Raw genomic sequence first — 27,956 nt, forward strand, 5'->3', positions numbered from 1 at the left:
CATGAAATGTGTCCTTGCTTCCATTTTGGATGTGTGGACTTATTTTGCACACACAAAAAAACAGAAGTTCTGCAAAGGACAGCTGTTCTTATTCCCTTCATTGACATTGTTCCCACTCTGAGTCCAGCTCTAATATTTAATTTTACGAGGTGTGACATGGCATACCTTAGGGAATTTTGTGTAATAATCATGACAGAAAACTCCAGAAAGTACACAAATTATGCCAGCGTAATTAACTTGCCAAAGTGCATGTAACTGGTTTCATTCTGGAGTGGTAAAGGAAGAGAATTCCACAGAGAGGGGCCCAGGTAAGCAAAGAAGTGGCCACCCATATGGGACAGCCTAATCTTAGGCACTATGAATTTAGCTTGGGTGATAGAACGAAGAGTGTGTGATGGCAAATAGGGTTTAACTAGATTTAGCAAATATTGAGGAGTTGTGCCCTGCTTGGCCCTGAACATATAGATCAGAGCTTTGAACTTGATCTGGCTCACAACTCCCAACCAATGGAGGTCTCTCAAAGAGCCCGAGATGGAGGCCGCTCTAGGAACCTGGCAAAGCAATCTTGCAGCAGAATTCTGCACCAACTGCAGCTTGCGTTTTACGTCTTTATTGGATCCTAAGTAGAGAATGTTGCCATACTCCATTCTAGAAGTTACCAGTGCCTGGACATCGGTTCTCTGGGTGGAGCTTGGCAACATCCAAACAATTTTCTTCAACCATTTCAGGATGGTGAAACAGGTTGAAGCCACCTTCACAGCTTGTTGATGCATAGATAGTAAGTAGTGAATATTAAAGCCAAGGTTATGGACATGAAGAGACAGGCGAGGTTGAGCACCCATTTCTGTCGGCCAATGTAGAGGTACCCAGAGATCTTTGTTTTTTCCCAAGATCAGGATCTCAGTTTTTTCACCATTAAGTTTAAGGAAATTAGCCTGCATCCAGGATGCAATTTTACTGAGCCCAGACCGGAGGACAGATGGTTCCGCCTCCTTGCCCTCAGAGAGAGAAAAAATAATCTAGGTGGCATCCGCGTAAGAGAATAATGGCAACCCAGCGTCCTCTGCTATCACTGTGAGGGGTCCGACATAGATGTTAAATAATAGAGTACTACGGATAGACCCCTGGGGAACCCCATGGGATGAGGAGTCTGCTGGAGGTGGCTCCAGAAGAAAAGACCTGAAAGGTGCGGTCGGTGAGAAAGGAAGTTAGCCATCCAAGTGCTGACCCAACGTTTCCTGGAGATTGTAGGGCCTTTATTAACATGGCATGAGACACCATGTCAAAGGCCACAATTAGGTCAAGTAGAATAAGGGCCACCAGGTATCTAAGTGATGACATAGCATTTCAGTGACGCCAAGAAGAGTGGTTTCAGTTGAAAAGATAGCTCTAAACCCAGATTGTGATGGATAAAGGAATTTTTGGGTCTCAACACAATTGAACAACTGCCCATTAATGTGCTTTTCTAAAACCTTGGAAAGTGCTGGCAGTAAAGAGATTGGCCGATAGTTTGTAGAAAGGGTAGGGTCGGCGTTGGCCTTCTTTAGTGAAAGAAGGACCATTGCATGCTTTCATTCAGAGGAAACGATAGCCTCCTTTAAGGAGGAGTTAAGAAGCTCCATCATTATTTTGAGACAAGGTACTTCAAGCTGCAGTAGAACTGGTATAGGAAGGAGATCATGGGGGGAACCTGATTTGATGCTATTTAAATACTGTCTAAGGGCTGTGATATCTAATGGTAACCACGCTTCCAGCTTGTTGGCAGGTTCTGTGATGCATGTGTCTCTGCATTTGAACGTGCTTCCTTCCTGAACAAGAGTAGGTGGAAATGAAATGGTGTTAGCTGTGTTATTACCATTCAGAATTGCGTATATTGTTTCCACTTTGTAAATTAAAAATTGTGCGAGATCCTCACATTGCCCTTCATTCAGGCTGGGAAGAAAGGGCTGGGTTTCAGAGCCTAATAATTCCTTCACCATTTTGAACAATGTTTTTCAGCAATTCCGTGATCCAATGGTAGTGGAGGAAACGTAGTCAGCACGGCCTGCCCTGCTGAGAGAATGATAATTTCTCTTAGCTCGTATGTAGGCAAGTTTAGAATTTGGTGCATAGTCCCTCTTCCAACGTCTTTCCATATTTTTACATATTGTTTTCTCAGTTTTTAACTAGTCTGTGAACCAAGGGGCTAGGAGGTGGTGATTATTCATCCTTTTAATATAAGGTGCAAGGCTGATATCAATGGCTTTCTGGATCCAATGAAGGGCCACTGAGTCAGAAGTAAACATTTTATTAAGGGTGGGGACATTAGAGATAGAATTTTGTTAAAGGCTTCAATGTCCAGCTTTTGCCAGTTCCTAGTTTGTTTTTGAGTGATAAGAATAGCGGCTGGCACGTGGCGGAAACCAACTGAGAAGTGGTCAGACCAACAGAGCGGAGTAGCGGTGAAACAAACAATATTAGATAAATTAGAAAACTGGGGTCCAGTAGATGACCAGCTGTGTGGGTAGGGCCTGAAATACAAAGCAGCATATTCATTGCTGCCAGGTCGGATATAAAGGTATTACTAATTGCGCAGGAGGATTATCCAAGTGGAGGTTAAAATCCGCTAATATGGAAAAATTGGCAGAACTAATAAGGAGAGGGGTAAGTAGGTCCAAAAATCTGTGGCCCTGAGCCCAGATGGCCCCCGGATGACCCAGAAGGGGATAGACCAGTACCCCCCAAAAGGTAAAACAAGGAGTTTGAAATATTCCTTATTGGATATGTTACGCCTTCGACCTAAAACTGCTCCATGCTTCCACAGCCTCACTCCGGAGGACCTCATCGTGTCCAAGGGATGTGGGTGCTTCTTGACAGACTCGTTGATATGATTGCCGCCTTGTCCGTCACTCCTCGGAAGTCCTGCTCGCTGGTCTCTCCTAGTGAACTGTGTATAGAATGCTTGCTCCTTAATGCGCGCTCACTCATTAAAAATAATATTATTTTTAAGGAGCTGATTTTGGAGAAGAATCTGATCTGGGCTTTTATTACGGAAACGTGGGCTAAGGACTCCTCTGGTCCAGACCTCATTGAAGCAGTCCCTGATGGGTACTGTCTGACTCGGCAGGATAGAGTCGGCCGGGTCGGTGGCGGCTTAGCCATCCTGCATAGGGACAGCTTTCAATGTCATACCACGCTTTTATCTGACCCCAAGGATGCTATTCAGGTGGTCTATTTCTCATTACATGATTCCCATATCTCCCCATTTAATGGGATTCTGGTCTATCGTCCGCCCGGTCCCAGAGCAGACTTTAGCTTAAAACTGCTTCAGCTCCTGGAGCCCTACTTTGGTCTGGAGAATCTGACTATTCTGGGTGATTTTAATTTTCACTTAGAACTATTGGAATCACATGACACCTTCGTGTTGCTGGAAGCACTGACAGCATGTGGATTCACTCAACTGGTGAAAGGACCCACCCACCGAGCTGGTCATACGCTCGATGGCATTTTCTCTAATGACCAGAGACTTTCAGTTACGGTTCCTTTCTCCCTCTCCTGGTCAGACCACTTGGCCGTTCCTTTCAAAGTGGCCTTCCCTAGTCAGGAAAGTGTCAGGAAAGTCCCGAGTACCTTTGAAGTACGCAGGAATTTTAAAAACATCGGTGAACACTCTTTTGACCCTTGGACTTCCAGTCTGTCTTCTATTCGGGAGATGGATCCCTCCTCAGCGGTGCCGCATTATGATAACATTCTTAAAGAGGCCCTGGACGCACTGGCGCCAGCTCAGTCCTGCTATTCAGCAAGGAAAAGACCATCAGCCCCTTGGTTCTCCGAACAACTCAGACTCCTTAGGCAGAAAGTAAGGAGACAGGAGCGTCGATGGCATGCCAGTTGGGATCTCAAAGACAGGGAAGCTCATAAAACCCTGCTCAAGAGATATAAGTCGGAAGTTATCAGGACCAAGCAAGACTACTTTGTGGCCCTGACTTCCTCTCTTTCATCTCCCAAAGAGCTCTTCAGGATCGTGGACTCTCTCACATCTCTTCAGGTCCCCGATCCAGTTGTTCCATCTCAGGAGCTCTGTAATGACATCGCTCGCTTCTTCCAGTCCAAAATAGCGGACATTTACACTGCTCTGGAGTCTCAGAGGCTTTCTACGGCTGAGCCATCAGTTACTGTAGTCCTGGATGTTCCCTCGGCAGAGCCTCCCTTGGCCGGCTATCTGGAATCCTTCCCCCCGCTCTCCCTACAAGATCTCGACACGCGGCTTGATAAAACCAAGTCAGGGTCTCCACTAGATGCTTGCCCTCTTAAGATCTTGAAGCAGTGCAGGGGATCTCTTCTACCCCCCTACTTGAGATCATGAATGGGGCCATGAGGGAGGGTGTCTTCCCACAGCAGTGGAAAAATGCTGTGGTCAAACCTCTTCTTAAGAATCCCTCCCTAGATCCTGGGGTTTTAAAAAACTTTCGCCCCATCTCACTGCTTCCGGCCCCTGCAAAGATGCTCGAGTCCCATCTTAACGAGCATCTAGCTGCCTTTGTGGAGAATTCAGGCTGCCTTGACCCTTCCCAGCATGGTTTCAGGAGGGAACATAGCACCGAGTCCGCCCTCACCCTGGTTCTCGACTCCATCCGCATGAGTGTGGATGAGGGCCGGACATCCCTCCTGATCCTTCTGGATCTCACAGCTGCCTTCGATACCCTATCTCCCCAGGTCTTAACATCTCGACTGGGTGAGATTGGGGTCCGGGGGGCAGCCTTGGGTTTGCTCTCTTCCTTTCTCGACCATAGGGAGCAGAGGGTAATGTTGGGAAAATTTCTATCTCCATCCCTGTCTGTGCAATGTGGGGTCCCTCAAGGGTCGGCGCTTAGTCCCACCCTTTTTAACATTTATGTGACCCCCCTTGCCAGACTTATCAGATCTTTTGGGATGGAGGTAGTTTCCTACGCGGACGACACGCAGATCCTCGTGTCTCTCTCCCAGTCAATTGAGCTGACCGCCTCCAGATTTAGATCCTGTATGGAGGCCGTCGGCCAGTGGATGATTTACAACTCACTCAAATTGAATGGGGAGAAGACCGAGGTGATGGTGTTCGGCGGAAGGGAAGATATCTGGTCCATGGAATGGTGGCCTGACTCGCTCGGTCTTTGCCCCAAACCTACTTCTTCGGCTAAAAATCTTGGGGTAATGATTGACCCTACCCTGGACATGCGCCAGCAAGTCAACAGGACGGTATCGACCTGTTGGGGCATAATTCATGTTCTTAGGAAAATAAGGAACTACCTTTCCCAGCCGGCAAGAAGGCAACTTGCTGTCGCCCTTTTGGGATCGCGTCTGGACTACTGTAATGCGCTGTATGCTGGACTGAATAAGAGTCAGATGCAGCGCTTGCAGGTAGTCCAGAATGCGGCAGCTAGATTTGTCCTCGATCTTCCCCGTCGCTCTTCGGCCACGCTGGCCAGGAAGCAGCTGCATTGGCTTCCGATTAAGGAGCGGATTGTTTTCAAATCCATGTGTATGGTCTATAAGGCCTTGGCCAAAAGCAGCCCCACAGGGATTAGAGCCATCTTGACCTATTACAACCCTGGCAGGAGCCTCCGCTCCTCCAATCACTCTTTCCTCCACATCCCCCGCATTCGGAAAGCCAGATGGGGTGGTAAGGCTTTTTCCCTCTTGGCCCCTAAATGGTGGAACGATCTTCCATTAGAACTTAGGTCCCTCCCTTCCCTCCAAACCTTCAGAGCTGCCCTTAAAACACGCCTCTTTGTTCAAGCGTACATGTAAGTGCATGACTGCCCGCTTTCTGATCTTTTTGTTAGGCGCCTTGACACCTTCGGGTTTTAGTTTGCGCGGTACAAGATGCAAAATAAATAAATAAATAAATAAATAAATAAGGAGTTAAGGTCAGTTTAAGTAATACAGCTTCACAACCAATAATAGACAAACTCTCAAATCTACAGCTATAGGCTTTGTGTAGATGATAGCAATCCCTCCGCTTTTCTGAGATCCCTGTCCTTCCTATCTATGGTGTAGTTAGACAGCAAAGTGAGGCTACATCAGGGCCAGAGCTAGAATGGAGCCATGTTGATGTGAGAAAGATAGCGTCCGGCTGTTAGCTTGTTAGAAAATCAAAGATATCAGCTTGGTGCTTCAGGAGAGAACAACAATTGATGCTTAAAAAAGAAAATTCCTTGCTGAATGAGATGACACATTTGGAGACCAGATTATTGTACAATTTAACAGGAGTGATGGGTGTTGAAGTGCTGAGCTCCTTGCATAATCCTGCATGTAGTGAGAGGTTGCAACCCAGGAAAGAGACAACATCATCCTCAGGGCAGAGTAGCGTGCAATTAATATGCAGGTTTTTGCGATATTTTAACAACTGTGCAGAGGAGTACCTCATAGTATCCCTGCTAATTAGACCAGGCAACCTGGTACCTGGTCCTGTTTGGGAGCGGATGGGTGCAGATGGGCTTGCCTTTGGCACGCCTTCTGCAAATGTTTCCTCTGTAGATGATGAGGGCTTGGATAAGGTAGGTAGGGGTAGAAGTGATGTAGTCGACATTCTTCTGGTCGTTGATGAAGTATGCTACAAAATATGAGATGCCTTTTAGGTGGACCTAACTGGAGTCTGGAAGCTGATGGAGCATGGCATTACATCCATAAAAGTATGAGACGATGAGACGACTAAGGCTTGAAAGTATGCTGTAAAGTAAAGAACATCCTGAAGGATTGGTGATCAGTGTAAAATATAAAGTGACCCTGCCTGAAGGACTTACTCATTCTATGCCTTTGTACCAACACTAACAGAAAAGGATGTTTAGAGATGGAGGTTTGGGAAGGATATTTTGGGAATAAGTGTGCTTAGCAAAACTCTCCTAACGTCAAGTTTCAATGTCCGATACATTTACAGAATACCACTTGATATACGAAATGTCAGCTCTTTTTGTTATCAAAATCAGAATGTTGCAGAGTCTTCTACAAAAATTACAAGTAAATGAGAATTTCTAGAAGACTGCTCAATCTCCATCTTTTTTTAACTCTAAGCTCTCAAGATAGCAAAAAGATAGATAGCTCTCAAGATAGATAAAAATGTTGATGTTACCTGGAGACATTAGGATTTCAGCTCCTCTGCCATGCTTGTTCGAGAAGATGCAGGTGATGCTGAGGCTGGCGCTATCACTGATGTTCAAGAATAAGGTGCTGTTATTTACGGCATCGTGCAGGAAGAAGGCCTGCTGAATGGATCCATTCTGGAAAGATTCTGGAATTGTGTTCTCATTAATCTTCCACTTGATAGTAGGCGGGGGATTGGCCTCAACCACACAAATACACATTGTGGCATTCTCTACACTTTGGCAGGAGGAGCTATTATAGGCTGCAAGTCTGGGCTTGTCTAAAATAAAAAGGTATATAAAATTCAAATGTACTGAGACTTTAGTGGTTCCATCAAAGGTATACAGTGCACAGTGATAATGAACCATATAAAAGTGAATATAACATAATCCTTTTAGTAAATCTCCCACTAGTATCAAATAAAGAAATAGAGAAATTAAAGTTTTGAAAGAAATAATAACTCCTGGATATCATAACTTATTGAAAGTCCTCAATAAGAAACCAGCAGCAACCTTACCACCTTATAGATCCTTCAATTGTTGTATTAATTTGGAGCAGGGAACCAAACTGCCGAGTAGCAGTATGTATACAGTCACTAATCAAGAAAATGAACATCTCCATAAATATCAGGATAATTGGCTACTAATTTTTTTCAAAGACAAAAATGAGGGCTACTGTCCCTAAAGAGAAAGAGGAGATATGGACAGTTTGTGCAGGACTTGGGCATATTACCTCTGGCAGTCAGCAGGACTGTTTCATGTTGCTCTCACACATCTTAAAGGAATGTCATGCTTCATCATAAGGCTATTGCTCCTCGTTGGGCCAGCGTTGCAATGGCCAGTGAGTCCCCCAAAGGGGCTCTTTGGCAGAGATCTTTTATTGGTATGCCCTATGATAAATGCAAGGTGGAGTCTAGGTGGGGTGGTATCTCATGTGTGATGATGTGGGATAAAACAGGATCATATAGATTTTGGATTAAGTCTGCCAGGTGTACTCCTTTAAAACAGGAAACCCCGGCCTCCGCATCCTCATTCTGGGAAAGCAGACGATGAGGGGAGGTGCAAAGACCAGATCGCACTCAAAAACCTATAACACAACTGGGAGCGGCACATCTGTTAGAGGTAAGATTATGTGCCTCTCGATAGGTAAGAGAGGGAAGTAATGGAAAAACAACCTGTGCTCCTGTTTGTAATACTGTGACCATTTTTAACACTTTGACCACTTATGAGATCGCAGCATGGTGCACAGCACACTAGAAACCTTGATCTAAGTTTCGAAAGGGTCAAAAGGGAGCACTCATTAGTATGGCCTAATAGTTTGCATTCCCTGATGTGGATACCAATGAATACTCCTGAACACATTACAGGAAGGAGGCCGGGACAGGGATTCGCCTGACAACTACTAGAGCCCCAACCTCAAGGGTTTTTTTTTGCTGCAGTTGAATGTTACATTTGTTTGCATTTGTAAAGTTGGAAAAAAAAATTATGTTTTCTTATAAAAGCAAGTATTTGGCTGGATATTGTTTTATTGGTTACACTTTGAGTTATGAGTTGTACCTGCTCAACCACAGCTACCACTGAAAGTCAAGTGCAGAAGAGGTACTTGGCCCAGTTGCTAAGGACCCATATTAGCTAGGCCCGAGACATAAGAGTTAGAGGCCTCAACCAACACGATTTGGCCCAGTAGCCCAGACGTGCCCTGTGGCCCTCTGAAAGGGGTCCTGACAATCCTTACCCAACAACTGCACAAAACTGGCACCCAGAACTTCAATGGATGTGCACCTTCCTGACTAAATCAGTTAGAAAGGCACTCTTCAATGTAGATGCTGTCAACCTCATTTGTGGAGCTATACAAGGATCCTCACTGAACCGAACTCCGTTCAGGGCTTACTGGTAGGCTGTCATGCTAATTGTAAATACACCTAACTACTACATACCTTTTAAAGAGAGCACTCACTCTGGGTCTGGTTAGCAGAGACCAGGGCACAATCAGAGTCAATAACCATCAGTATCAGTCACAAACTGGGGTGGTCAGGGCAAAATAATGACTTTCTCACTGTGACATGTTGTGGTTCACCCTGCAAGGAATTGTGGCTGTTGCTTGACCAGGGCTCACACCCCAGTAAAACAACAACTCAATTTCTCACATATTAATTTCAGTTGGAAGAGATAGGCTAGAAGTGTTGATAAGAAAATTAAATGAAACGAATTTGGAGATTAATAGTTTTAGTTTAGTCTTCTTGGTAAATAAACAGTATTGAACAAAATATCAAGTTTTACATATCAAGTAGAAGAAATATCAGAAAAAAATATTATGACACAACAGTATTTTGATGCCCTTTGTGACTTTTCTTTAACCCGTTCGATGCTTGTGACGCGACCATTCCGTCATCAGTCACGGTTGGGCTGTGCTGATGACGGAATGGTTGCTTCACAACCACACACATTTACATAGGGGCCCAGCACAGGAGGAAAATATCTCCCGCAGCGATGCTTTTAGTATATATTATTTACACCCTGACTTGGTTTTCTGGCTCGTTTAGGAGTGGTTCCAATTGGTATTTCCACCTGGCATTCTGTAGTTATTTGTTATGTTGCGTATAGTATTTAGTTTGGTGTGTATTCACATATCTTGCACTTTGTAGAAAAACCACTGACAGGACATTGATGTTTACATTATATTTTGTGTTGCTGAGTTTAGAGTTTGTAGTTCACAGCAATTCCAGGAGTGAGCCTTAGACTATTCTGCCACTCTACCTTGAGGTCAAGTGCTAAAGGAGGTGTTTGGTAAGGATGCCCCAGAATACCAGCACAGTTGGGTTTCCCACATTTAAAAATATTACATGAATGTGGATTATAGTCTTCAGTATAATGGCTGGTAACTTTATATAGCCAATATTTCCTCCCATATCTGTTCACACACAGGGCAAATTTATATCAAAGGGGTAAGCAAAAAGCTAAGCCAAGTTCTTCTCCACCTCCCATGTTGAACTCAAATCAACAACTCCCATTTTGCTCGGTCAAATCACTGTTTATGTACGCTTGTATGTGTTGGCATTTTTAGAGTGCAAACCTAGCTTAAAAGCAACAGACTACTGAAAAGGGGTAGTATCCCTAGGAAGATGCAGACTTTTCGTGGAAGGTCAAAGGTACACTGTCATGTAAGGAATAGCTCTCTTCCAAACTGTGTCATAGGCTTTTTTCTGATTTGTAATAGAGTTAGAGTGTGTCTGATGTTGGTAGGGATGCTGCTCCGAACAGGGGTGTACTATAAGCCTCTGTAGCCCCTCTGGTGCAACTCACCAGTGGTCAAGTTTGTTTGCCAGGGAAGCTGGGGTCTTGTTTTTTAGGGCTACATAAGTGATGCAGCTGACCTTGAAAATGATGCAGGCTACAAGTGGGAGTCAGAGGAGGTCTTTTTAACCTGGGGGTGATTGGTTAAGTGTCCTTGAGCTCTTAATTAACCATGTCATTGCATGTAGAGTACCCTTCAGGGATGCTAAGGTGGTAATAGGAAATTCCCATAAGTATGGCTTTGTCTCTGTCAAGATGGGAGAGCATTAAAATGTGTGCTATTTTTCTACATTCATTATCCTAGGAGAAACTGGTTAACTTACTTTAAGAGGGAGGTTTGGAACATATCCTATTTTGGTCTTTCTGATATGTTGGTTAAATAAGAGGTCGGTGTTGAGCGTGAACCTAGTAGATTTAAGTTGGAAAGCCAGGCTTCACTCTGGGGTTATTTGGTGCTGTTGCAAAACAGGAGGATTCCAGTCTTTGTGGTGTTAACCTTCCTGTAGTTAGATAAGTTGTTTGATTCAGTTCAAGGAAGGATTTGATTCTGTATATGGCATTGGTTGAGGATATTTTAGGTAGAGTTGCGTATCACCTGTGTAATTGGTAGATCTTTCTGCTACTTGCTGCTATTTGCAAGAATGGATTTGAGCATTTAGAAGATAAAAATGATGAGAGAGACAACGGAGCCATGAGATACTCAGTATAAGACGGGAATTGTCCTTAATTGTTTTGATCCTATTTATTCAAGCTCTAGCCTAAACTATTAATCCTGTCTCTTAATCATATTCTCTTCACATTTTGTCCATGACCTAGTCATTTAACCTGTATACATATAGGTTTAAAAAATATAAACAACAAAAGAGTGAAGCCCAGGTGGAGATGGCAAGAGGGCAGAATCACTCATGTTTTTAGAAGGGTCCTCACTCACCAATCTAGTTGGTTACATGCTTCATCATTGGACCCCCACCAGAGAGGCCGATTGCCCCTCCAGGGTGCTACTATGCCTGATACAACCGAGCGGGATTTTTGGAGTGTTGAGTGTAAGTGATAGTGCAGTGAGTGGTGTTAAAATAGCCTATACTACTCCTTAATTTTTTTTAATGATAGGGTAGTATGACTAGAGTAAAATGGTGCAGGGTGGGAGTTGTGACTGATTAAATTGATCAGTTACATCCGTCTGTTGGGTACATTAGGTTGAGATGTTTCAGCCTCTGTAAGCAAGTAGCGACACTTTCCCAAGGACTGTGGACCATGGCGGTTTGTGCACGCTAAGGCTCATCTTAACCTATGGCTCAAACAAGATATATATATATATATATATTAACAATTAGCGGTTGCCAGTAGGTAGTTCTAATTAGGACCTAGTTACCATAGGAAAATCGCAACATTCTATTCCCAATAACTTTGGTGCTGATTGACGAATCTTTGCCACATTTTCAAAACTTTGTAGATATCAGCTCCTATGTTGAAATTTTGGGGTGATTCGTCAAGGGGGGGCCGAGAAAAAAGGGTGACCCAAAACGTGCTTTCTCTATCTTAATTTCCATAGGAATCTTTAGACAACACTACAGGTCGAATGGGTGAACAGAATTACCCCAAATTTGGCAGGGAGAAGGGTCTTGGTCTAGAAAGCACGCTTTTGTTTTTTGGGCGTAAATCTGTTCAGTAGTTTGAGAAATATCGAAATTTACAGATATCAATATTTGGGAATTTTGCCATCTGATTGGCTGAGGCGTTACGAGCACCAGCTTGCTGCTGATTGGCTGCGAGCTGTGCGAGCGGTTGCAACTAAGAAGTGTTGGCCACCATTTTGTGATTCCGTTGAAGCGAACAAGGGGTAAAAAGGGAGAAAAAAGTGGGAGAGAGGAGGGTAGGAGCTCTGTAGGGTGGTTAGGGTGTGCTATACAGGGAGTGTGAAGCAAATTATTCACCTCTACCGGTGTGAAAGGGCTGTTTTTTCCACTGAGAGATGGTGCTGAGGTGAGGTGCTGGTACACTCCGGGATGAAAGCGTCCGTGTAAACCGTGAGCTGAGTGCTGTAAACTGATGTGCTCTGGGAGCTGTAACACACTGGCCATAGCAAATTATTTACCCTTACCGGTGTGAAAGTGCTGTTTTGCCCACTGTGAGATGGTGCGGAGGTGAGGGGCCGGTGAATTTGACAAGGCTTGTCAGACCTCGCAGTGCATTTTGAGTATCCTGCGCCTGGGGCGAGTTCTGTGTGCAACTGTGTAAATTTTAAATACCTATTTTGTCTAAATTTTATTTTCTCTTTTTTCGTTGTTAACTCCTGGTTTTAATCCTATATTGTAGCGCATTCTTGCACTTTAATTGGCATAATCACCGCTGCTTTAGCGAGTTTGCAGCCGGCATTTACATCCTTTGCAGCCATCTTGGGGGTACTTTTGGGACGTTTCGCATCGCCATCTTGTGAGCACTCTAGTGCTCAGGCGTGATCGCGAGTCCCCTACAAAAGACGGGAGTTGAGGCAGGTTCGGCCTTGACAAGGCTTGTTAGACCTCGTAGCGCATTTTGAGTATCCTGCGCCTGGGGTGAGTTCTGTGTGCAACTGTGTAAATTTTAAATACCTATTTTGTCTAAATTTTATTTTCTCTTTATTCGTTGTTAACCCCTGGTTTTAATCCTATATTGTAGTGCATTCTTGCACTTTAATTGGCATAATCACCGCTGCTTTAGCGGGTCTGTAGCTGGCATTTATATCCTTCGCAGCCATCTTGGGGGTACTTTTTGGACGTTTCGCGGCGCCATCTTGTGAGCACTCTAGTGCTCAGGCGTGATCGCGAGTCCCCTACAAAAACTTGTCATGAAGATGCGCAGCGGCGACGCGCGGCGTGCGTGCCGCATTCGCGCCGGAGTCAAGCCAGAGTCTTGCCCGTCTGCGCCCGTCCGTGCAGGTCCATTACTCACCCGCCCTCTCTGAAGCTTACTAGCCTGAATACAAGGTCGCTTCAAAAACACCACCTTGAAATTTTTACTCTTCTTCAGGATGAGGATATAGACATCCTAACCCTTACAGAGACGTGGCTAGGTGACAATTCATTACCCGATATTTTAGCAGCCCTCCCAAATGGATACGACGCCGTTTTGCACAATCGTGCTGATAATGCTCGGGGGGGGGGTAGCAATTCTGTTTAAAAACATCTAGCAGTCATTAAATTAATGGCTGAAACAGTAGATTCAGCGGATATACTTGGAGTGAAGATCACCTTGAATAATACCTGCCTTATTGTTCTCACTGTCTATCGCCCGCCAAAATGCACTTCAGTGTTCAATGATTTATTTGCCCCCATTATCTCAGATATCTGTACTCGATATAAAAAAGTCTTGGTAACTGGAGATTTTAATGTCCACTGGGATAGTTCCCGTAAAGATTTGACAACTCGACAGTTGGAGACCTTATTGACTTCACTGGGTCTTGAACAGCTTGTAGAAGCTCCAATGCATATTAAGGGTCACACCCTCAACCTAATCTGGACCTCTGATTCAGAGGTGGTCCTTACGAATATTCTATCCTGCATTTGGTCTGACCATCATCTACTCAATTGTGACATCCCTATTGACAGTTACTTGTTCCAACTACCCCTAAAAACCAAAAAAGTACGTCAATGGAAAAAAGTTGACTCTAAAGCCTTAACTGATGTCCTTCCTAACTATATGCAACCACTGGCCTCATATGGTGATCTAGACCAGGATTATAAGGTTATAACGCGGAATCTTAGCCAGGCCATTGACCAGATAGCACCTGAAAGGATACAGAAAATAAAGGGTGTTGGAAAAGGGGCCCCTTGGTTTACCCCTCCTTTGAGGGAACACAAAAGAAAGCTTCGCCACCTTGAGAGATGCTGGAGGAAAATAAAAGACTGCATAGATCGGGAACAGTATAAAATATCTCTGAATTTATATAAAAAGCTCATTTTGTTAGCAAAAGGTGAAAATTATGAAACCAGCATAAATAATGCTGACAATATTCAGAAAGAAACTTTTATAATCCTAAAAGAACTGAGCAAGAAGAAAAATCAGAAATACCGATAGATTGTAATACCTTTCAACGTTACTTTCATGAGAAAGTGATAACCATTCTTTCTGATATTAAGAACAGTACCTCCAGTGGTCCCTCTTCATTACAGGTTTCTCAAGCTTCCCCGAAATTCACCATCTCTAGGTTTCCAGGTATAGACTCTACAACCCTTGGGCAGCTTATGAGTAGAACCAAGTCAGGTTCCCCTGCGGACCCATGCCCCCCCGGTGTTTTCTGTCTGGCGCTCCCTGTTCTAGAGGACCATATTATCTCCCTCCTTAACAATTCGTTAGATACTGGCCTTCTACCAGCTAGCTTTAAAGAAGCACGAGTCAAGCCCTTGATAAAAAAGCCGGGGGCTGACCCGGCTATTCTAAAAAACTATAGGCCAATATCCCAGCTGCCTTTTTTGTCCAAGATTCTGGAACAACATGTGCTGAAGTCCCTGTCTTCATTCCTGGAATTACACCATCTACTCCAGGAACGTCAAGCAGGATTCCATGCACATCACAGCACCGAGTTGGTGATGCTCTCGGTGCTGGATGAACTCAGAGGCATGGCTGTAAGAAACCAAGTGCCCTGATACTTTTAGATCTATCAGCGGCATTTGATACTGTCAGCCATGCCCTGCTTCTGGACAGACTGGCCGCGTTTTGGATAAAGGATTTAGCCCATCAGTGGCTAAAATCCTTTCTTTCGGGGAGGACTCAGAGGATTCAATTGGGGGATTGTATATCTGAGGTGGGTACTCTTGAGTGCGGAGTCCCACAGGGCTCTGCATTGTCCCCACTTTTGTTCAATCTTTACCTGCAACCACTGATAGATTCTTTGGCAAGTATGGGCTGCAGAATCTTTAATTATGCAGACGATACTCAGTTGTTACAGAGTATTGACAGTACGGCATCTGCACAGACCCAGGCCAAAGAATATACTTAGATTTATGGTCAGTTGGATGACGGCAAACTTGCTGAAGATAAATCCGGAAAAAACTGAGGTTTTGGTGGTATCAACTGCTGCCTCGTCCTTGAGCGATTTGTTCTGGCCCCAGGAACTTGGCCCCACCCCGAAACCGTGTCCCAATGTAAAAAGCCTTGGTATTAAGATCGAACATGAGCTGACAATGGCTAGCCAGATATCTTCTGTTGTTGGGACCTGTACTAACCTAATTAGGCAGCTACGCAAGCTAGTCCCCCTACTTTCTTTAACCATGCTCCGTACCATTGTCTCGGCCACAATAATTTCAAGGATAGATTATGGGAACGCGCTCTACTTAGGTCTGCCAAAAATCCTGACTAATCGTTTGCAGGTAACGTTGAATGATGCAGCGCGATTAATTTTCAGACTACCTAGACAGACCCATGCCTCCCCATTATTGCGCAGGCTACATTGCCTCCCCATAAAGCAAAGGGTGGAGTTTAAAAGTTTATGTACTGCCCATAAGGCAATCTATGGGCAAGCGCCTGCCTATATTATAGAACGTCTTGGGGTCTATAATCCCAAACGAACGCTTAGGTCCTCTAACTCCCAATTGTTGTCCTGTCCTCGATTCAAACTGGCAACCAAGGCAGGGAGATCTTTCTCTGTTCTGGTCCCACAGATGTGGAACAAACTACCAGAGTCTCTCCGTAGAGAAGTAAATCTTCTGCACTTTAGGAAGTCGTTGAAAACACTCCTGTTTAGGGAAGATTTCGGCCCTATTTAAATAATGCTGTCACATATGTATTTTCTGTTCATTTACTCAGTTGTTGTTAGTGTCATCTGTCATGAGCGCCTAGAGACCTGACGGTGATTTGGCGCTATATAAACCCCAGTTAACATTAACATTAACATTAACATTAACTTGGCGATGAAAGCATGTGCCTAAACTGTGAGCTGAGTTCTTTGTAGCATCCTGGCAGAAGTGAAGTATTTACCCTTGCCGGTGTGAAAGTGACTTTTTGCCTGGAGTGAGATGGTGTTGAGGTGAGGTACCAGTTAAGTCAGAGATTAAAGTGTGTGCTTAAACTGTGAGCTGAGTGCTGTAAACCGATGTGCTGTGGGCACTGTAGTATACTGGCCAAAGCAAAGTATTTACCCCTACTGGTGTGTAAGTGCTTCTTTGCCCACTGTGAGATGGTGGTGAGGTGAGGTGCTGGTACACTCGGGGATGAAAGCGTGTGCCTAAACTGTGAGCTATTCAGAAAGGGGGGTGGTGATTAACAGAGTGTCTGAATTAAGCAGACCACTCTTACCCAGTCCAAAGATCAGGGCTTTATCCATCACCGTTATTTATCACACTGCACCATCCCAGTTCAGAACCTGGCTATATGCAAATCAGTCTGTCCCTGGCCCAGTGCATCATGGGAACAGGGCAGACTAAACTACCAAGCCAATTCTTCACCAGAAAGGAGACAAGCTACCGGGGACCGGTTTCTGGCATTTCAGCTGTCTTCGGCCCGGCTTGCTTGAATCCTGATGGTGCAGTGAGAAAGGGACTCATGTCTGAGTATACCCTGCCACACCTATGGTGGCCAAAAACGATTCAGAAAAGGGGGTGGTGATGAACAGAGTGTCTGAATTAAGCAGACCACTCTTACCCAGTCCAAAGATCAGTGCTTGATCCATCACCGTTATTTATCTCACAGCACCATCCCAGTTCAGAACCGGGCTATATGCAAATCAGTCTGTCCCTAGCCCAGTGCATCATGGGAACAGGGCAGACTAAACTACCAAGCTAATTCTTCACCAGAAAGGAGACAAGCTACCAGGGACCGGTTTCTGGCATTTCAGCCGTCTTTGGCCCGGCTTGGTAGTTTGGTCTGCCCTGTTCCCATGATGCACTGGGCCAGGGTCAGACTAATTTGTATATAGCCAAGTTCTGAGCTGGGATGGTGCAGTGAGCTAAAAAACGGTGATGGATCAAGCCCTGATCTTTGGACTGGGTAAGAGTGGTCTGCTTAATTCAGACACTTTGTTCATCACCACCCCCTTTTCTGAATCATTTTTGTCCACCATAAGCGTGGAAGGGTATACTCAGATGTGAGTCCCTAACTCATTGCACCATCAGGATTCAAGCAAGCAGGGCCGAAGACGGCTGAAATGCCAGAAACCGGTCCCCGGTAGCTTGTTTCCTTCCCAGTATAAGAATTGGCTTGGTAGTTTGGTCTGCCCTGTTCCCATGATGCACTGGGCCAGGGTCAGACTAATTTGCATATAGCCAAGTTCTGAGCTGGGATGGTGCAGTGAGCTAAAAAACGGTGATGGATCAAGCCCTGATCTTTGGACTGGGTAAGAGTGGTCTGCTTAATTCAGACACTTTGTTCATCACCACCCCCTTTTCTGAATCATAAACTGTGAGCTGACTGCTCTGTAGCATACTGGCAGAAGCGAAGTATTTACCCTTACCGGTGTGAAAGTGCTGTTTTGTCTAGAGTAAGATGGTGCAGAGATGAGGTACCGCTAAACTCGGGGATGAAACTGTGTGCCTAAACTGTGAGCTGAGTGCTGTAAACTGATGTGCTCTGGGTGGTGTAGCATACTGGCTGCTGTAGCATATGAGTGCCTGTTGTGTTAGTATGCGTTTAGAGTATAGCAGGAGTGGGAAGCAAACTACTAACTGGTACCAGTCTGAAGGCTGGCGGATGAAACTGTGAGTGTAAGTCGTTTATTGCTGTAAAATGATGTGCTATGGGCACTGTTGGATACCTGCCGCTGTAGCATACCTGTGTAAGTAGTGTTAGTGTGCGTTTATACTATACAGTGAGTGGGAAGCAAACTACTCACCCCAACCGGTCTGAAGACTCAAATTAGGTGTTTTAGGAAGCAGGAATAAAGAAACCATTGTGAAGAATATAATGCAGAATGTTGCAATGCCACAGAAGACAAATGGTGAAATGAGGTGTATCTAAGAAAGTGACTGTGTGTAATAAAGGAATGGAGTTTGAAAATTATATAGAAAGTGTCTTTATTTAAGTGACATAACTGGACCCACTGGTGCAAGAGCTAGGGCATCCAGCTGATGCAAAGTTGAACCACTTCTGCTGTATTCAAACGTAAGCTCCTGCATCAGTGAATTGCTTATTACATGTTACAATTGCATGTGAAATAAACAATAGCTATTACACTTGAAAGACTTTACATTCTATAAGGAAGATAAATGTAGGATACGATTACCACATGTATCTTTTAAGAAAAGAAAGAAATTGCAAAATGTCATTATCAAACTTTTTAGGTACCATGGCAGTGCTTTTGTGTAACACAAAATTATCAACAGTAGAATAGTCAGCAATCTGTTATACAGTAGATTCAATGTGGTGCGTGTCAGAATTGGTATTAGTTCTACCCACATTGGAACTTTGAGGATGAATACAAACACTGCACTTCTGAGAAGCACATTCGGTACCTTTGTAGTCAAACCATACATTATTGTCTTCAGCTGTTTCCAAAAAACATTCTTGTATACAAAACTGCATCTGTGAGTGGAGATGAAGGTACTCCCTTTGACCAGGTGGAACCAACTCTAGGTTCCAACAGTGGAACGGTGCCTTGATCGCACAATGGAAGATGTCCGATATTACATTCTGCTTGGTTTTTACAGAACTCCTTCCGTTGAGGTGCATTAGACTCTGTGCTTTGGTAGTTAACTGCTGCACATGATTATTATGCATGGTTTACTGCAGTCGCTGGACTACACAGTGGTACAGCAGGTCCAAACAGTGAAACAAGGTCTTAATTCTATGATTGAGGATGTCAGAAGTTAAAGTGTGTGATGTTTTTTGTGTACCCCCCCCCTGATGAGGCGCAAAAAACTCTAAGTACCAACAGTGGAACAGTGTCTTGATGCTTCAATGGACGATGTTAGAACTGGATCTGACAGTGGAGATGAAGGTACTCCTTTCAACTAGGTGCAATAAACTCCAGGTCCCAACAGTGGAATTGTGTCTTGATCCCACAATGAACGATGTCCGATATTACTTGTTACTTTTTTTTCACACAGCTCCCTCTGTTGAGGTGCATCAGACTCTGTGCTTTCGGAGTTAACTACTGCACATAATTATTGAGCCTAGTTGACAGCAATTGCTGGAATACACTGCGGTACAGCAGGTCCGAATAGTGAAACAGGGTCTTGAATCTATGATTGAGTATTTCAGAAGTTAAAGTTTGTTATGATTTCTTTGTGCCCCCTCCAATGAGGTGCAAGCAACTCTACGTCCCAACGATGGAACGGTGTCTTGATCCCACAATGGACAATGTAAGAACTGTATCTGAGAGTGGAGATGGAGGTACTCCCTTCGACCAGGTGCAACCAACTCCAGGTCCCAACAGTGGAACAGTGTCTTGATACCACAATGGATGATGTTAGAACTGCATCTGAGAGTGGAGCTGAAGGTACTCCCTTCGACCAGGTGCAACCATCTCTAGGTCCCAACAGTGGAACAGTGTCTTGATCCCACAGTGGATAATGTCTGATGCTACCTGCTGTTTGTTTTTTTCAGAACTCTGTCTGTTGAGGTGCATCACACTCTTTACTTCCATAGCTAACTGCTGCACATGATTATTGGGCTTAGTTGACACTTGTCGGTGGAGTATATTGCGGTACAGCAGGTCTGAACAGTTAAATGGGGTGTTGATTCTATGATTGAGGATGTCATAAATTAAAGTATGTGATGATTTCTGTGTACCCCCTCTGATCAGGTGCAACCAACTCCGTAATTTCGAATCAAACGGTACGTGGCTGTGAGGTGTTAATGACCACTGCCTCTAGCCTACAGTGCGGTTAGCAGGGTTTATAATTCAGATCAAGTGGTGATTGTTTAATTACAGAATCCAGAGGTCAAGGAACTACAACGTCTATTGAAATATACACAATATTATTTTATTAGAACATTGGAATGTTGGGAGGTCCATTGAAAACAATGGAGTAGCTCCGGGCATATAATGGCTGGTATAAGCCTGGAGTTCCAACATTCTAATGATTATTCTTCCCACTGCTCTGGCTCTGAACAAAGGCATCAGGGAGCCTGAAGGTATTCCAATCCCCTTGCGCTCCCTAGAGGCTTTGTTTTATTTGTTAGAATATTCTACCCTCTAGTGGCAGAATGTTCTAGTGCCTAATAGCCCTTCGTAACTGGGCTATACCGGCTATTAAAGCCCCTCTCCCTTGTTAAAGGCCCTCACCTTCGGCTCATGCCTTTAATGCTGGAGAGGGCTTTTAATAGCAGTTATAGCCTGGTACAGCGGGGTTTAAGGCTATAGTATACTTGCTTGAAGAACTATTTTTAAATGAGTTATAGGTTTAGTAAAATGACCAAATTTATCTTGCAAGTCCAAACGAACAGTGAATAGTGTAGACTGTGGACAGACGAAATCCCAATTTGAATTGTTTTGATTTATTTATTGTAAAGTTTTCTGTAATTTATGTTGTTGTATTTTGTGAAGAGGCAGTGAGAAAAAGTATTCATGGTTATGTGTGTGAGTACTGCCTTCAATTAACAATGCAGACAGTAGTATTCACAATTTAGATCGACTCATTATTGTAGATGATGCAGTCCTGTAAGAAGAGACATTGCTGTAATGCACTCTGTCTGCACCACTCATATGCATTATTGCAGGCTCCACACCTGGTCTTTGTGGCTCCACGCATTGAAAACTGTGGAGCTCAAGTCAATGCCACGTGGCGGTGGGTCCTTGCTGAATGGTCTCTCTGGCCAACACTGCAGACAGCAGTGTTCACATTTGAGATCGAGTTGGTATTGTAGATGATGCAGTCCTGTAGGAAAAGACATTGCTCCAGTGCGCTCTTTCCAAACGACGCAGATGCATCATTGCAGGATCGCAAACGTTTTTTATATGCTTTGCGTTTGACAAACTGGGCGTTCAAGTCAATGCTACGTGGCTGTGGGCGCTTGCTGAACACTCTCTCTGGCCTATACTGCAGACAGCAGTGTTCACATTTGAGATTGTATTTACAACAAGGGGTGGTGAGGGACAGAGTCTCTGAATTAAGCAGAAAGCTCTCACCCAGTCAAGAGATCAGGGCTGGATCCAACACCGTTTTTTAGCTCACTGCACCATCCCAGTTTCAGAACCTGGCTGTATGCAAATTAGTCTGTTCCTGTCCCAGTGCATGATGGGAACAGGGCAAACCAAACTACAAAAGCCAATTCTTACACTGGGAAGGAAACAAGCTCCCGGGGACCGGTTTCTGGCATTACAGCCGTCTTCGGCCCGGTTTGCTTGAATCCTGATGGTGCAATGAGCAAGGGTCTCACATCTGAGAATACCCTTCCACGCTTAGGGTGGACAAAAATATTTACAACAAGGGGTGGTGAGGGACAAAGTCTCTGAATTAAGCAGAAAGCTCTCACCCAGTCAAGAGATCAGGGCTGGATCCAACACCGTTTTTTAGCTCACTGCACCATTCCAGTTTCAGAACCTGGCTGTATGCAAATTAGTCTGTTCCTGTCCCAGTGCATGATGGGAACAGGGCAAACCAAACTACAAAAGCCAATTCTTACACTGGGAAGGAAACAAGCTCCCGGGGACCGGTTTCTGGCATTACAGCCGTCTTCGGCCCAGTTTGCTTGAATCCTGATGGTGCAATGAGCAAGGGTCTCACATCTGAGAATACCCTTCCACGCTTAGGGTGGACAAAAATATTTACAACAAGGGGTGGTGAGGGACAGAGTCTCTGAATTAAGCAGAAAGCTCTCACCCAGTCAAGAGATCAGGGCTGGATCCAACACCGTTTTTTAGCTCACTGCACCATCCCAGTTTCAGAACCTGGCTGTATGCAAATTAGTCTGTTCCTGTCCCAGTGCATGATGGGAACAGGGCAAACCAAACTACAAAAGCCAATTCTTACACTGGGAAGGAAACAAGCTCCCGAGGACCGGTTTCTGGCATTACAGCCGTCTTCGGCCCGGTTTGCTTGAATCCTGATGGTGCAATGAGCAAGGGTCTCACATCTGAGAATACCCTTCCACGCTTAGGGTGGACAAAAATATTTACAACAAGGGGTGGTGAGGGACAGAGTCTCTGAATGAAGCATAAAGCTCTCACACTGTCAAGAGATCAGGGCTGGATCCAACACCGTTTTTTAGCTCACTGCACCATCCCAGTTTCAGAACCTGGCTGTATGCAAATTAGTCTGTTCCTGTCCCAGTGCATGATGGGAACAGGGCAAACCAAACTACAAAAGCCAATTCTTACACTGGGAAGGAAACAAGCTCCCGGGGACCGGTTTCTGGCATTACAGCCGTCTTCGGCCCGGTTTGCTTGAATCCTGATGGTGCAATGAGCAAGGGTCTCACATCTGAGAATACCCTTCCACGCTTAGGGTGGACAAAAATATTTACAACAAGGGGTGGTGAGGGACAGAGTCTCTGAATTAAGCAGAAAGCTCTCACCCAGTCAAGAGATCAGGGCTGGATCCAACACCGTTTTTTTAGCTCACTGCACCATCCCAGTTTCAGAACCTGGCTGTATGCAAATTAGTCTGTTCCTGTCCCAGTGCATGATGGGAACAGTGCAAACCAAACTACAAAAGCCAATTCTTACACTGGGAAGGAAACAAGCTCCCGGGGACCGGTTTCTGGCATTACAGCCGTCTTCGGCCCGGTTTGCTTGAATCCTGATGGTGCAATGAGCAAGGGTCTCACATCTGAGAATACCCTTCCACGCTTAGGGTGGACAAAAATATTTACAACAAGGGGTGGTGAGGGACAGAGTCTCTGAATTAAGCAGAAAGCTCTCACCCAGTCAAGAGATCAGGGCTGGATCCAACACCGTTTTTTAGCTCACTGCACCATCCCAGTTTCAGAACCTGGCTGTATGCAAATTAGTCTTTTCCTGTCCCAGTGCATGATGGGAACAGGGCAAACCAAACTACAAAAGCCAATTCTTACACTGGGAAGGAAACAAGCTCCCGGGGACCGGTTTCTGGCATTACAGCCGTCTTCGGCCCGGTTTGCTTGAATCCTGATGGTGCAATGAGCAAGGGTCTCACATCTGAGAATACCCTTCCACGCTTAGGGTGGACAAAAATATTTACAACAAGGGGTGGTGAGGGACAGAGTCTCTGAATTAGGCAGAAAGCTCTCACCCAGTCAAGAGATCAGGGCTGGATCCAACACCGTTTTTTAGCTCACTGCACCATCCCAGTTTCAGAACCTGGCTGTATGCAAATTAGTCTGTTCCTGTCCCAGTGCATGATGGGAACAGGGCAAACCAAACTACAAAAGCCAATTCTTACACTGGGAAGGAAACAAGCTCCCGGGGACCGGTTTCTGGCATTACAGCCGTCTTCGGCCCGGTTTGCTTGAATCCTGATGGTGCAATGAGCAAGGGTCTCACATCTGAGAATACCCTTCCACGCTTAGGGTGGACAAAAATATTTACAACAAGGGGTGGTGAGGGACAGAGTCTCTGAATTAAGCAGAAAGCTCTCACCCAGTCAAGAGATCAGGGCTGGATCCAACACCGTTTTTTAGCTCACTGCACCATCCCAGTTTCAGAACCTGGCTGTATGCAAATTAGTCTGTTCCTGTCCCAGTGCATGATGGGAACAGGGCAAACCAAACTACAAAAGCCAATTCTTACACTGGGAAGGAAACAAGCTCCCGGGGACCGGTTTCTGGCATTACAGCCGTCTTCGGCCCGGTTTGCTTGAATCCTGATGGTGCAATGAGCAAGGGTCTCACATCTGAGAATACCCTTCCACGCTTAGGGTGGACAAAAATATTTACAACAAGGGGTGGTGAGGGACAGAGTCTCTGAATTAAGCAGAAAGCTCTCACCCAGTCAAGAGATCAGGGCTGGATCCAACACCGTTTTTTAGCTCACTGCACCATCCCAGTTTCAGAACCTGGCTGTATGCAAATTAGTCTGTTCCTGTCCTAGTGCATGATGGGAACAGGGCAAACCAAACTACAAAAGCCAATTCTTACACTGGGAAGGAAACAAGCTCCCGGGGACCGGTTTCTGGCATTACAGCCGTCTTCGGCCCGGTTTGCTTGAATCCTGATGGTGCAATGAGCAAGGGTCTCACATCTGAGAATACCCTTCCACGCTTAGGGTGGACAAAAATATTTACAACAAGGGGTGGTGAGGGACAGAGTCTCTGAATTAAGCAGAAAGCTCTCACCCAGTCAAGAGATCAGGGCTGGATCCAACACCGTTTTTTAGCTCACTGCACCATCCCAGTTTCAGAACCTGGCTGTATGCAAATTAGTCTTTTCCTGTCCCAGTGCATGATGGGAACAGGGCAAACCAAACTACAAAAGCCAATTCTTACACTGGGAAGGAAACAAGCTCCCGGGGACCGGTTTCTGGCATTACAGCCGTCTTCGGCCCGGTTTGCTTGAATCCTGATGGTGCAATGAGCAAGGGTCTCACATCTGAGAATACCCTTCCACGCTTAGGGTGGACAAAAATATTTACAACAAGGGGTGGTGAGGGACAGAGTCTCTGAATTAAGCAGAAAGCTCTCACCCAGTCAAGAGATCAGGGCTGGATCCAACACCGTTTTTTAGCTCACTGCACCATCCCAGTTTCAGAACCTGGCTGTATGCAAATTAGTCTGTTCCTGTCCCAGTGCATGATGGGAACAGGGCAAACCAAACTACAAAAGCCAATTCTTACACTGGGAAGGAAACAAGCTCCCGGGGACCGGTTTCTGGCATTACAGCCGTCTTCGGCCCGGTTTGCTTGAATCCTGATGGTGCAATGAGCAAGGGTCTCACATCTGAGAATACCCTTCCACGCTTAGGGTGGACAAAAATATTTACAACAAGGGGTGGTGAGGGACAGAGTCTCTGAATTAAGCAGAAAGCTCTCACCCAGTCAAGAGATCAGGGCTGGATCCAACACCGTTTTTTAGCTCACTGCACCATCCCAGTTTCAGAACCTGGCTGTATGCAAATTAGTCTGTTCCTGTCCCAGTGCATGATGGGAACAGGGCAAACCAAACTACAAAAGCCAATTCTTACACTGGGAAGGAAACAAGCTCCCGGGGACCGGTTTCTGGCATTACAGCCGTCTTCGGCCCGGTTTGCTTGAATCCTGATGGTGCAATGAGCAAGGGTCTCACATCTGAGAATACCCTTCCACGCTTAGGGTGGACAAAAATATTTACAACAAGGGGTGGTGAGGGACAGAGTCTCTGAATTAAGCAGAAAGCTCTCACCCAGTCAAGAGATCAGGGCTGGATCCAACACCGTTTTTTAGCTCACTGCACCATCCCAGTTTCAGAACCTGGCTGTATGCAAATTAGTCTGTTCCTGTCCTAGTGCATGATGGGAACAGGGCAAACCAAACTACAAAAGCCAATTCTTACACTGGGAAGGAAACAAGCTCCCGGGGACCGGTTTCTGGCATTACAGCCGTCTTCGGCCCGGTTTGCTTGAATCCTGATGGTGCAATGAGCAAGGGTCTCACATCTGAGAATACCCTTCCACGCTTAGGGTGGACAAAAATATTTACAACAAGGGGTGGTGAGGGACAGAGTCTCTGAATTAAGCAGAAAGCTCTCACCCAGTCAAGAGATCAGGGCTGGATCCAACACCGTATTTTAGCTCACTGCACCATCCCAGTTTCAGAACCTGGCTGTATGCAAATTAGTCTGTTCCTGTCCCAGTGCATGATGGGAACAGGGCAAACCAAACTACAAAAGCCAATTCTTACACTGGGAAGGAAACAAGCTCCCGGGGACCGGTTTCTGGCATTACAGCCGTCTTCGGCCCGGTTTGCTTGAATCCTGATGGTGCAATGAGCAAGGGTCTCACATCTGAGAATACCCTTCCACGCTTAGGGTGGACAAAAATATTTACAACAAGGGGTGGTGAGGGACAGAGTCTCTGAATTAAGCAGAAAGCTCTCACCCAGTCAAGAGATCAGGGCTGGATCCAACACCGTATTTTAGCTCACTGCACCATCCCAGTTTCAGAACCTGGCTGTATGCAAATTAGTCTGTTCCTGTCCCAGTGCATGATGGGAACAGGGCAAACCAAACTACAAAAGCCAATTCTTACACTGGGAAGGAAACAAGCTCCCGGGGACCGGTTTCTGGCATTACAGCCGTCTTCGGCCCGGTTTGCTTGAATCCTGATGGTGCAATGAGCAAGGGTCTCACATCTGAGAATACCCTTCCACGCTTAGGGTGGACAAAAATATTTACAACAAGGGGTGGTGAGGGACAGAGTCTCTGAATTAAGCAGAAAGCTCTCACCCAGTCAAGAGATCAGGGCTGGATCCAACAACGGGTAAGAGTGGTCTGCTTAATTCAGACACTCTGTTCATCACCACCCCCTTTTCTGAATCGTTTTTGGCCACTATAGGTGTGGCAGGGTATACTCAGACATGAGTCCCTTTCTCACTGCTCCATCAGGATTCAAGCAAGCCGGGCCGAAGACGGCTGAAATGCCAGAAACCGGTCCCCGGTAGCTTGTCTCCTTTCTGGTGAAGAATTGGCTTGGTAGTTTAGTCTGCCCTGTTCCCATGATGCACTGGGCCAGGGACAGACTGATTTGCATATAGCCAGGTTCTGAGCTGGGATGGGGCAGTGAGATAAATAATGGTGATGGATCATGCCCTGATCTTTGGACTGGGTAAGAGTGGTCTGCTTAATTCAGACACTCTGTTCATCACCACCCCCTTTTCTGAATCACATTTGAGATTGAGTCAGTATTGTTGATGACTCAGTCCTGTAGAAAAAGACATTATTGCACAGCACTCTGTCCGCACCACGCATGCGTATCTTTTCAGGATCCACTTGCGCTTTTTTTTTGCTTTGCGTATGACAAACTGTGCAGCTCAAGTTAATGCCACATGGTTGTGGGCCCTTGCTAAACGCTCTCCTGGGCCTATACAATAGACTTCAGTGTTCAAATTTGACATTGAATCTGTATTGTTGATGTTGCAGGTCTGTAGGAATAGAAATTGCTCTTGTGTGCACCACTCATACGCATCATTGCAGGCTCTGCACACTTTTATTTGCTTCATGTATTGCTAACTGTAGAGCTCAATTCAATGTCATGTGCCTCTTGGCCCTTGCTGACCGCTCTCTCTGGCCTACCCTGCAGATAGCAGTGTTCACAATTGAGATTGAGTTGCTATTGTAGATGAGGTAGTCCTCTATGAAAAGACATTGCTCCAAGCGTACTGTCTGAACAATGCATACGTAGTATTGCAGCCTCTGCTCACGCTTTTTTGTTGCTTCACTCATGACAAACTGGGCAGGTCAAGTCACTTTACATAGCTGTGTGTGCTTGTTGACTGCTCTCTGTAGCCTACACTGCAGACAGCAGTGTTCACAATTCAGATTGAGTCGCTATTGCAGATGATGCAGTGTTGATGGCAACAAATATTGCTCCTAGTACGGCCCTCCTGCAGCAGGCAGCATTGCTGGCAGTGCACATGCTGAATGCTTTTGATGTGGCTATATGAGTGCACTAGAACTGATGGACCATTTATGATATATTCTTTTTGGGTATTATTTCAGATCTATTGATTGTGTCTCAGTGTACCACAAGTTGTGGTTCTTTTAC

At 45.3% G+C, this 27,956-nt stretch overlaps 1 protein-coding gene across 1 annotated transcript in view; it reads right to left on the bottom strand.

Annotated features, from left to right (window-relative positions):
- Positions 1-27,956, bottom strand: part of LOC147701148 (sialic acid-binding Ig-like lectin 13) — a 498,018-nt gene that overhangs the window by 68,854 nt on the left and 401,208 nt on the right. The window contains exon 5 of the mRNA XM_086929313.1: positions 7,088-7,378. Coding sequence (XP_086785439.1) covers positions 7,088-7,378 — 291 coding nt within the window. The remainder of the gene's footprint in view (positions 1-7,087; positions 7,379-27,956) is intronic.

This window comes from Lissotriton vulgaris, chromosome 7, assembly GCF_964263255.1.
Source record: "Lissotriton vulgaris chromosome 7, aLisVul1.2, whole genome shotgun sequence".
Taxonomy (NCBI): Eukaryota; Metazoa; Chordata; class Amphibia; order Caudata; family Salamandridae; genus Lissotriton; species Lissotriton vulgaris.